Source organism: Conger conger, chromosome 9, assembly GCF_963514075.1.
Source record: "Conger conger chromosome 9, fConCon1.1, whole genome shotgun sequence".
NCBI classification, from domain to species: Eukaryota; Metazoa; Chordata; class Actinopteri; order Anguilliformes; family Congridae; genus Conger; species Conger conger.
In genome coordinates, this window is record NC_083768.1 from 25,760,817 (window position 1) to 25,773,334 (window position 12,518).

The 12,518-nt window shown below is 39.0% G+C and overlaps 1 protein-coding gene across 3 annotated transcripts; it reads left to right on the forward strand.

Annotated features, from left to right (window-relative positions):
• The first annotated feature begins 351 nt into the window (after positions 1 to 351).
• On the forward strand, positions 352 to 12,509 carry si:ch211-199g17.9 (uncharacterized protein LOC108180085 homolog). 3 transcript variants are annotated; one of them, XM_061254791.1, is made up of 10 exons: positions 352 to 551; positions 670 to 728; positions 7,738 to 7,797; positions 7,928 to 8,002; positions 8,089 to 8,136; positions 8,268 to 8,322; positions 9,525 to 9,614; positions 10,683 to 10,746; positions 11,974 to 12,040; positions 12,227 to 12,509. In XM_061254791.1, the coding sequence occupies exons 2-10, from the start codon at positions 713 to 715 to the stop codon at positions 12,298 to 12,300; spliced, it is 549 nt and encodes a 182-aa protein (XP_061110775.1). In that variant the 5' UTR covers positions 352 to 551; positions 670 to 712; the 3' UTR covers positions 12,301 to 12,509. The 3 variants fall into 3 exon arrangements, with proteins under 3 accessions (XP_061110775.1, XP_061110774.1, XP_061110776.1); XM_061254790.1 differs by having other exon boundaries at positions 352 to 728; XM_061254792.1 differs by lacking the exon at positions 9,525 to 9,614 and having other exon boundaries at positions 352 to 728.
• Positions 12,510 to 12,518: the final 9 nt, after the last annotated feature.

Below are 12,518 nucleotides of genomic sequence, written 5' to 3' on the forward strand. Positions count from 1 at the left end.
TGCTCAGCTGTCGCAAAGTTACACCGAATGAAAATGGTCCCCGGATTTGCTCCAAGAAATCCGGTCACCTTACTCTCAGGCCACCGTTGAGCTGCTTGTTATTTGACCCATGTGAGTTTTTAAAATTTAGGCAATATGTTTGACAGTAGACTTTCAATAAAGTAGGCCGACAGCGTTTAACCTATAAGTATAATGTTGCTAATAAGGACAATGCAATTAGCTAGGCATATAGTTCTCACTAGATAGATAATTTAGCAATCCCCCAAGTACGTTTTCGATTGGCCCAGACAGACCGTTGTTGTGTGCGCTGAAGGGGAACGGGAGATTTAGCCACAGAACTATTAACTTTCTGTGGATTTATCCTACATCCGTCGTAACAATCGCTGGTTTGGGTGCAGGGGCGTCGGTGGCTGTTAACGAAGTTTGCGCTAATTAAACAAAAGCACAGAAATAAGCCTTACTTTCGTCTCTCCCAGTCGTTCTCTAGCACGTGCACTCTTGTGAAACTGCCTAAACGGTAGCTACCTACATTTCCACATAGCCAATGCTGAGTAAGTTAACGCAACTAGTTGGCTAGCTAGCTCACCAGAAAAAGATAGTCAACCAAACAAACGGAATTCTCCTGTAAATTTTAGTTGTTGTAAAAACACAGTCTACTTTTCCGTGCAGTTTCAGGATATAGACACACTTGGTATCTTTGATTAAAAAAGGAATGATCGTCGCCTCTGGTAAGTCAAAATGAGATGACTAACGTTACAGCTAATTCGCCGAAAGTTACCGTAAATAGCCATTCAACTAGCCTAATGCTATCGTCCCTGATTGCTGCTAGTGAACTTGGTTGGCGCTAGAGATGTGATGTTGCTATTTTGTACGTACTTATCTTTCTAGTAATGAGTTTCCAGCACAAGTTTGCCACTATAGACTATAGATAAATCTAACCTTAGCTAATTTCCCTGAGTTAGGTTGACGCTAGGTCTAGTTAGCGCCCTGGAACGGCCTCCAAGGGGAAAGGGTCTCCATCTAATTTCAACCATAACGTTAGGCGTTGTATGGGTTCATGTTTACAATCCCCCCATACTTCCTTCTGGCAGTCTTTGTGTATTACCATATCAAAACTACACTTTTCAGCCACAACATTAAAACCACCTGCTTAAACCAGTTTTTTCATGGTAAAAAATGCTTTAAATTGTATAAACTTGTTTATAAACACTTTTTATTTCATTATATGATATGCGTACTCACTTAAGCAGATAATCATAAATGAATTTAATTCAAAAGTTTAATTTTTAAATGAAAATTGAAATTTTGTATGCTCATTGGGAGGGGGATCTCATCTATCTTAACAGATGCTCCTGGACCTGTAGAATTGTTCATATAAAAAAAATAAAAATGACCACCCGCCATTTTTCAAAGTGCATGGGATCTATGGGAACTAGTGTCATTTATTGATATATCCTGAATTAAACTGTATATTATAGAATGTAGAGTGTGTACTGCTCTGATCTCATTCATATGGCCTACTATACACTCACTGAGCACTTTATTACACCTGCTTCATGCGATTATGTAATCAGCCAATTGTGTGGCAGCAGTGCAATGCATACAGTCACATAGATACAGGTCAGGAGCTTCAGTTATTGTGACAGGGTGGTTTGAGTATCTAAGAAACTGCTGAGCAGCAGTTCTGCAGACAGAAACGCATTGTTAATAAGCGACGTCAGAGGAGGATGGCCAGACTGGTAGGTGACAGTAACGCAAATAACCACGCACTAGTGGTATGCAGAAGAGCATCTCTGAACACACAACGCATCATAACTGTAAGTGGATAGGCTACAGCAGTAGAAGTCTACAAAATTAGTCTAATAAATACCCAATAAAGTATTCACTGAGTGTATGTCATTCTGGATAAACGTAGCAGATTTATGGGCAATTCCACTGTAATGTCAACCTGAGTATGGAACATAAACTTACCTACATCCCAATCTATATCCCAAAGAGTTGATTGTGACCATTTTGAAATCTGATAAAATGTAGACAAACAACAGGAAAATGCTTAAAAAAAAATGTATTAGTCCCATTACCATTGAAATCAATGCTATTTTGTGACCATCTTGAAGACCAAATCTATAAGCCTTATAAGCATTACATGGATATCAAACGTTCTGCATTAGACACAGTGTTACTAGAAAGTGTATAGTCTCCCCAAAATACCTGTCTTTTTGTGTCAAAAAGGTATTTGTCACACTTTCTCCGACAACAATTTTTTCTGACCCTCTGACTAACTACTGTGTGTGTATTCACCGTCACTCAATAATAGCATCACCCACAAATCACTTTAATTCTCAATGTGGGGAATATGCATGGATGGTGCAGTGGGTAGCACAGCAAGGAGGTCCTGGGTTTGAATCCTGGTCAGCCGGGGCCTCTCTGTGTGGAGTTTGCATGTTCTCCCCGTGTTCACGTGGGTTTCCTCCGGTTTCCTCCCACAGTCCAAAGACATGCAGGTTAGGCTGATTGGAGAGTGTAAATTGCCCGTAGGTATGAGTGTGTGAGTGAATGGTGTGTGTGCCCTACGATGGACTGGTGACCTGTCCAGGGTGTATTCCTGCCTTTAACCCAATGTATGCTGGGATAGGCTCCAGCCACCCTGCGACCCTGTTCAGCATAAGTGGGTTAAGAGAATGGATGGCTGGATGAATGGATGTTTGCAATAGGCTATATTGATTTTCTGGAGGCTATTTTTTTTTAGTTGGCAAACCTTTTAACCATAAAGCTGAAAGGTTTGTTGGTATGTAATGGCCTACAGACCATTTTCCAATTGAGGCTCGATTACATTTATATTTTCTTGCGCCATTTTCTGGAAGTAGAAAGTGACTACATCCCCCAATCCCCCTAGATCCAGCCCTGGCAGGCAGCCAGGTATGATACTTCAATGGTGGTTGGCAGATCTCTTTTCTACTGACGCACTAATGTGGGAAAAATCTAGGGTGTCGAAGACTGCACAGCACTGTATTTAGGAACGCATTTCTCAGCTTTATTTTACATTATTGGCATTTGGCAGTAATGTAAAATAAAGCTGAGAAATGCAAATATATATGTTAGGCTGAAAAGGTACAAGATGAATTAGAGTCATGGAGATCACGCAAGTTACAAACAAAATAGTTTATTCGCAGACAGGTAGGTTATTAGCTTTAGGATATCACAATCAATTACAAAATACACAAATTAAGAATAGAGATAGAGTAAATAATCATACCTAGCCTGCTTGGACTACACACAAACACAGAGTATAGAATATGCCGTGTGGAAAGTCGAATACGATCTTCCGCTGCTACACATACACAAGACATGTTGTGTGGGAAGTCGAATACGATCTTCCTGATACTTACATACACGTACAATATGCTGTGTGGGAAGTCGAATACGATCTTCCCAGATTGGTCTGTCTCCCTTGCTTTTATGCCAAATCATACGTTTGAAACCAGGCGGCAGTGCCAAAAATCAACCTGGAGGGGTGGTCAAATCTGGAATTTATACCCCCATCCTTGGGGGTTGTTGAGTAGGGAGAATGAGATGATTACTTTACATTTTAGTCATTTGGCAGACGCTTTTAATCCAAAGCGACTTACAAGTGCATAGGTTCTACCATAAGTCAAAGCATCACATCCACAACTAGCAAAATACACATGAAATGCTGTTCTAAACATAGTTGTCATCATAAGTGCATAAGTTTTTTTTTTGGGGGGGGGGTTAGACAAGGATAGGGATATCAGAAAGGAGGGGCAGGGGAAATCAGGAGGGAGGACTAAGGTAGAGTTTGAAAAGGTGGGTTTTCAGTCTGCGTCGAAATAGGGGGAGGGATTCTGCTGTTCTGACAGTGGTAGGCAAGTCATTCCACCACTGAGGAACCAGAACGGAAAACAGGCGTGAACGTGCAGCTCGACCGCCAGGTGCACGTAGAGAGGGGACCATAAGGCGACCAGAGCTGGCAGACCGGAGTGATCTAGCTGGGGAGTAGGGAGTGATCAGGGATTGTATGTAAGGTGGGGCAGTCCCCTTAGCAGCCTGAAATGCCAACACTAGGGCCTTGAAACGGATGTGTGCGGCAATAGGAAGCCAGTGGAGGCCAATGATTACCAGGAGAGGATGTGTAGGTTTTCCCTTGAGTTACTGAAACTATGGTTTATTAAACTCCATTTGGTATGAAATGTATCTCATCCGATTCCTTGATTTTACGAGATCACATCCATACCAAACAGATTACCCTTATGTTTTATTATGTTGCAGCTATCATGAAACTTCCCTCCTGATTATCCATTTAACATGCAATTCCTGTTACCACTACATAAGACTTAATGCAATAATACAAGGATCACATGGGCAGTGTTTTCAAGGTGTTACCGGGTCTATTTACTATCTTAATAGCAGTTTTGAATATTTAATCTAGGAGAACAGTCACCGGTGTAATGGCAGCAGTGCCCAAATGAGGGCACTGTGGCATTGTCCAGAGTCTTCCCCCTTGGAAGTGACCAGGTATGGGGTCACAGGGAGGTCACCATTGTCCTGGAGGATTCTTTTCCCATTAGTTTTAATGGCCTAATTGACCTGGAACCACTCATACATCTTTCCCTTCAAAAGGTAGTCTAAACAACATTGATCAGAAACCCCAGCTCTCAGGCCCCTCAGAAATGGCAGCCCTTCCTGACCTTAACCACTACACTACAGGCCGCCCCATCATATCTACGAATGCTGTAGTTGGGAGTTTTCATGATAACTGAATTATGCTGTAAATATGTATTTGTGCCTCTCATGGTAATATACCTTTTGGATAAACCTGATTTGGGTGAATGAAAGGAAAGGAGACACAACCCCAGATTGCTTGGTTTCTTCTCCTTATCTCCGAAATCCAGGCCTTAGTTCTTGACCCTAAAAGTCACCCATCTGTAATTTACAGCCAAACTCCCAAACTGGTCAGGGAGCTAAAACAAATGGCTTCTACAGAGACAGATTTTGCCCAGTTTCCCCTTGGCTCCTGAATGGTTATGATATCAAAGGTAGACTTACAAAAACTAGACCATTACACCAGTTGCACTGAACCAATCAGAATAACACCAAACATTACTATATTCTGACCTGGGATTATCACAAAACATCTTTATGCCATCTCCAATATTCCTGTGCTCTAACCTGTAAGGAATGTGAGAAAAGGGGGGCCCCCAGGGCCCAAGAAGGCGCCTCTAAGAATCCTTCTCTAGCTCTCCCCCACAGGCATGTGTGCCAACGGTGGGGGCTAACAATGTATGCTCCAGGAGGGGGAAGTCAGCAAGCTGACCAGCGCATGAGACCAAATGTTACTTATGACTGGCTTACACTACCACTGTCAGGACAGCAGAATCCCTCCCCCTATTTCGACACAGACTAAAAACACACCTTTTCAAACTGTACCTTAGTCCTCCCTCCTGATTTCCCCTGCCCCCCTTTCTGATATCCCTATCGCTCTTGTCTAACCCCCCCCAAAAAAAGATATGATGACTATATGTTTAGAACAATACTTCATGTGTATTTTACTAGCTATGGATGTGATGCTTTAACTTGTGGAAGAACCTATGCGCTTGTAAATTGCTTTGGATTAAAAGCATCTGCCAAATGACAAAAATGTAAAAATGTAAATATATTTCTGAACAGGGCTCCAGACTGTGACTAAATGGTTGCATTGTGTGACCATTTTTCCTGGCAGTCGAAGTGATTTTGCTACAGGTCGCACCTGAGCGACTACAAAATGAATGACCCATTGAAATTATTTGCTTTCATCTTTTGTTGCACAGTGTAAGCAGTTCTGACCTGTGTGTGCAGTTCCCATGAAATAAATAGGTCATTGAAACTACAATAAAAGTTGCATTCTGCCTATCATCACTCAAGTTTCATATTAGCCTGCCTGCCTTCTACAACTGTTTCAATAAGCTGTTTAAATGTACTTTTTTAAAGCACATAACAGCTTTGAAATTTACAGTTGAGATATTAATAAAGAATATAATATAGAATAAAACGCACAATTTTCAAGCTCATGTTTGTAACCACAGACCATATTTTTTGCTGAAAAATTCTTGCGAGGGAACTCATAGCGGAAGAAACTTCCCTGTTGGCCTACAAAAGGACATCATCACTGTAAAATTCAGAATCAACACCAACTGACCCTTCAGGAATTTCATGCAAGGGAGCATGTTCAGTGTTGGTTTAACCAATTTCTTTAAAGCGAAAACTTTTGGGGAAATATTGTTTGCACTTTGATTTGTTATGCACTTAATGTTTGTTTAAAAGAAAATGTATATTGAGAAACATTATTTCTGCCGCATTTTAATGTAGTCCATAATGACATTACATTAGATTTTATTTAGCAGACACAAAGAAGTGCATATCAAGGTTGCAATTCACAAAAATGTTGTACAGCCATGGACATAGTTTCCAGTACACGTGACAAATAGACTAATTACAGTACCAAGAAATACAAATATAAATACAACTGCAAATAGATTAGACTACAACAAGGGGCTAACAATTCGGACAGGTGAACAAACAAATGGCAATGGATCGGGGTCCTCCCCCAGAGGAGTCAAGTTACAGTGTGAACAGATGAGTCTTCACAGGGTCCTCCCACAGAAGAGTCGAGGTACAGTGTGAAGAGATGAGTCTTAATGTGGAAATGTTGTGTTGGGCTTGGTTAAAATGTAGTGCTACTGGATAGTGTATGTCATGTGTTTGTATGTTGCTTCTGTGCTCTGCCATCCATGTTTTGAATGCTCTTCTTGAAAGTGGTTAATGGTCTCTTACCAAGGTACAGTGTGAAGAGATGAGTCTTCAGACTGTGGTGGAAAGTATTTTAGTTGGAGGAATGCATTTTAATTTGGATGAATGTGAAGAAAAATGTATGCTTAACTTTGTTGCATTACTTTAAAGTTGTGTAAAATTAAAATGGTGTTTTTTTAGAATTGGAAGATTTTACATAGTTGACCAGAAGTGGAACCACATATATTTATACCTATACTGATTTAAAACAGGGTAGTGATTTCCAACAGTGTGGGTTTATTTTGTTGTTGTTGTTGAACCAGAACAAGTGGCCAAAGACGATATTACATTCAGGTAGACATTTTAGACTCATCTTTATAGCATGAGGGAGTTATGCAAGGGTGACATCCATTTGCACAAAGCTGCATACATATCTCTGAAATGATCAAAAAATAAGGCTGAGGAAAATATGTGTACATGTGATTTCCTTCTCCAGTATACATTTATAACCATTATTTTCCATATGTGACCTGTTTTTAAGGTATGAAATACTTATTTGTGTTTCCCTTGTAATCTTATAAAAAGAATGAAATTAGTATCCCTGTTTTTCCTGGAGATATGGACATCTGAAAATGATGCTTCTGTAAAAGGCAGCCATTTTGGATGATTAATCATTTATTTTTTTAATTTTACAGATAGGTAAGGAATATGTTTATTATTCCCATGGAATGACTCTTACCGATTCTGGATTTAAATGATAAAATTTCCAAGATCAAGAGTGTGACGCACAGCATCATTTAATTATAGCTGGATTAAATATCTGCTCAGCATCCAGTTTATTCTTTCTTCACTGTATTATGTTGATTCATTCTCTACTCTTTTGATACAGGATTATTTTAAGGTGTATGCCTTGTGATAACTAAGAATATCATCAGTATGCATGTCTTTTCTCAGGAGGAAATTCAGAGCTAGAAATGGAGGACTTGCTGGAAAAGATAAAAGAAATGCAGCAAGGTACTAATTCCCAGAATAGACTTAGGCCTATTAGATGTCTGTCAGTGTAAAAATGATTAATTTAAGAGCTGATTGATTTGAAGTCTACAAAGCCACGAATAAATGAAGCCTACCCTTTTTTCAATGTAAGGAAAACAAGTTCTGGAAGAAGATTTGAAGCAGGCTCAGTTGCTCAGAAAAAATCTTCAAAAGGAACTTGATACTTGTAAGTGAACCATGCACATGAATTAAAATGTAATGTTTGATTTAATCTTGTAGTGGCTGAATTGAATAACTCTTCCTTTTGGACAGTGCATGCCAAGCAGTACCAAATGGAGGCGATTGAAAAGGAAAAAGAAGGTATAGTATGAATTTGAAATTCACAGCCAAGAACACAGAGGTGTAAAATACATTAGCAGGGGACAAGTATGTGTGGAACATCCTTGGTTATTGATGTGGCATACGTAAACATTGGACATGTTTTTATATAGAGTCTTACAAGGTCCTGCAGTTCAAGTGTGATGAGCTGGAATGTGAAGCAAAGAGGTCAGTACTGTATGATACTCCGGCTCATCCAGTTTCCTGCTTAATATTAGTTTTCCTGTATTATTTCATGTTAAATATTATCTCATCCTGATCACAAGTTAGCATGGTTTGTTTCTTCTGTAAACCGAAAATACTTTCTCCATTTTTAACAGGAACACCCCTTTCAACATGACAGGGTTCTTCCCAGAATTGTGCAGGGGGGCAATGGAGCTTTTGCACATTGAGAGTCATTTTCTGTATTCTGGGTTCATTAAAACCATCCACAAAAAGCCTTTAGACAATAAGGGTTAAGGACCAAAAATCAATTAGGCCACCGATCAAAGTAATCTCATATTTTTCATTTTAATAAAAGGGACTGCAAAAAAGAAATACAGCATATTTATGAAAAATTCACTCTCCCAAGAATGGGAGAGTGAATGTGAATGATTAATCAGTCACTTTAAGGTTCATGACTTAAATAAACGGGGAAAAAAAATCTTACTTGAAGAAATATGAAATATGTAGAAAGTCCTGACTAGACTTCATGGGTAGGAGTCTAACTACACAAAAATCTTGGTTGGGTGCGGAGGCTATATCCATTTTGACTTCATGGTTCAGTACATTGAAACCATAATTAATTGGTTTGCATCGTGCTAATCTGAAAGTTGTGAAGGAAAGAGGATTATTTTCCCCAGCCTTTCAAAATGAAATGGTGATATTTTTCTGATTAGATATGCGTTGCTGCTTTCAGTTTCACAAGAGCTGCATCTCCCCTGATTGCTTGAGACGTCAATACCATTGGTTTTGTTATAGACAGAAGTGGTTGCAAAAGACAAACTATTGAAATACTTTGATCAAGTCTCTTTTTGACCCATCATTATATTAAACAAGTTAGTTACGCACAAAATGCTCCAGAAGTTGTTGGGTGTCATCATCCTCGCAGAAAAGAAATATACTGAAAATATATGTTTCATTGTATTTTAAAAACATAACAATATGTACTGTATCATGCAGTATATAATATTTTTGCAAGAGTGGAAGCAAATAACTTTTTGCTGGAGATGACAAATTGCTGGCAAATCCATGTACTAGCAATGACAGTGCTGCTAATAGATGTGCAAATAGTAGTGACGCATATAGCGATTGCAAATAGTAGAGAAAAGGAAATGTTTAACAATGAGAGGCATTTTGGTAAAATGTACGTTTGGCCCCCTTGTATTCAGACTGCTTCAGCTGAACAGCAAGAGTGAGGCGCTCATAGAGCAGTACACCTTTCAAATCCAGGAGGCCAGATTAAAACACAGAAAACAACGGTATTCAGTTCATACTTTACGTTCAGTCCATCTTAATATATTCTGTATTCTGTTTCTGGTTTTATTTTTGTCTTTTAATTCTGTAACTACACCCTGGTGAAAATGGACAAGATGGACTGTAACATAAGTGCACAATTACATATGTCTGTCTTCCCTGTATATGTAAAGTATGCCTAAGGAAATGCTTTTTAAATTTGCTATTCCCCTTACTGGGTTGGTATAAATACAGGTCTTGTTTTAAAAAGCTGCATTTAAAGAGTCCATCTTTACTCTTGGTCACATAACCCCACTGTTAAGACATACACTCAGTGAGCATTTTATTAGGTATTTAGTAGACAGAAGACTCGAATAAAGTCTTCTGTCACCAGTCTTCTGCTGGTATAGCCTATCCACTTAGAGGGTTGACGCGACGTGTCCAGAGATTCTCTTCTGCATACAACTGTTGTAATGTGTGGTTATTTGCATTACTGTCACCTTTCTGCCAGCTTTGACCAGTCTGGCCCTTCTCCTCTGAACTCTCATTAATGACACATTTTTGTCCACGGAACTGCTGCTCACTGCACCATTCTCTGCAAACACTTGTGACTGTTGTGCGTAAAAATCCCAGGAGATCAGCAGTTTCTGAGATACTCAAACCACCCTGTCTGGCACCAATAATTATTCCTTGGTCAAAGTCACTTAGATCAAATTTTTTCTCCATCCTGATGGTTGATGTGAACATTAACTAAAGCTCCATATCTGCATGATTTTATGCATTGCACTGCTGCCACGCAATTGGCTGATTAGATAATCGCATAATAGGTACCTAATAAAGTGCTCAGTGAGTGTACATTTCTGGAAAAGAGCAACTACTATATTAATTTTAGTTAATTTATTCATTTTAACTATGATTATTACTATTGCTACAACTACTATTAATACTAATACTATGACTACTACTACTAATAATTATAGTAATAATACAAAAGGCCTGTACAGCATTTAAGTGCATTGAATGAAAATTATACATTCTAAAAATCAGTATATGCGATACCAGTTTTATTGACTGAGGTTCTTCTGTTTTCACAGGATGAAATTTGAGAATCAGCTTCAACAACTGATTGAGCAGCATAAAAATCTGTATTCAGTTTATGTGAGCAGAAATTCATGTCAAGCTCTTCCATATACAGTGGCTTCAGAAAGTATTGAGACCCCTTCACCTTTTGTACAATTTGTGTTGTAGATTAATTTTAAATGGATAAAATTGCCATTTTTGCCCATCAATTTACACTCAGTAGCAACATTTTTGCAAATTCATAAATATATTAAGAACTGAAATCTCTCATATCAGCATTCAGATCCTGGCAGCAATTACAGCTTCTGTAACTTCTTGGAGAAGTCTACAAGCTTTGCACACTTAGACTTGGGCAATTTATCCAATTTTTCCTGGCTGATCCGCTCAAGCTTTGATTGGATGTGTCTGTGCCATCAAATCTGGGCTTTGGCTGGTCCACTCAAGGACAGTCAGTGACTTGTCCTGGCTGTATGCTTTTCGTCATTGTTATGCCGAAAGGTGAACCATCATCCCAGTCTGAGTTTGCATGCACTCTGGAGCAGGTTTTCTTCAGGGAACTGCATTTTGCTTCATTCATCCTTCCCTAAATTCTGACCAGTCTCACGGTCCCTGCCACTGAAAAGTACCGCCATACCATGATAGGGAAGGGAAAATTCCCCCCATAGGTTCTCCCATCTTTGCAGAGGACTTCCAAAGACTGTTGGATTCTTAGTCACCTCCCCGACCAAGGGAGTTGCCTGGTTACTCAGTTTGGCCAGACGGCCAACTCTATGAAGAGTCTTGGAGGTTACAAACTTCTTCCATTTCACAATTATTGAGGCCACTGTGCTCCTGGGTACACTTAAGGCTTTAGAAATGTTTTTATACCCTTGCCCTGACCTATGCCTCACCACAATTTTATCGCAGAGGTCTACAGAGAGTTCCTTGGACTTTGTCCAATCAATTTGCCACAAGTGGACACAAGTGATGCATCCTGTTTGCCACAAGCAAACAGGATTAACCTGACCACAATTTGGAGCGCCACAGCAAAGGGTGTGAATACTTATGTAAATGAGAGATTTCATTTTTTGATTTTTAATAAATTAGCACAAATTTCCAAAAACATGTTTTCATTTTGTCATTATGAGTGTAGATTGATGTGCAAATTTTATCCATTTAAATTAAATCAACAACACAATAAAGTGTGCAAAGAGTGAAGGGGTCTGAACATTTTATGAAGCCACTGTATTTTGCTGTAAGGTACATTGGCCTGCTTCATATTACATTCATATACCACAGTATACCTTTGTCTGTTTTCTTTTACAGTCCCCTGACAGACTACCTTCAGAAATTGAGAATCTTGAAAATGTCAGACTACAACTTTTGAAAGCAGGTTTGTTCTGCTCAACCTAGCACATACAGTATTTTGCATATATTTATTGTGCAGGTCTGTGTTCAATACCTTAGAGTTGGTGAAAAAACATTCAGAACAAAAACTTGTTCAGAAATTGCAGTTTTCAATGAATGAGAAGTATATATTTCAGAAATGATGAGGTCTTTTCCCTTTTTGTGGATTTAGAACAGGTGAAGCTGGGACAGCTGAATTGCGTTGCTGAGGAGATTAAGCAGGCACTATCAGACACCAAAGCCTGAATTCCTAAAAAAGATGGCTGCATATGCTGCAAGCGTGTATTCTAGTTTGTTTTCCTGTTAATATTCAGATTGTTGCTGAATATTATTAAATTAAGCTGTATAGTTGCAGAAATACAGTCAAATTAAATTGTATTTAATTGACCCTTTTAGCACTGTCCGTTCCCAATTGCTTCCTTTCTGTTTTTCTCTGTTCTTGAAATTCTGGTGTATTATTGGAT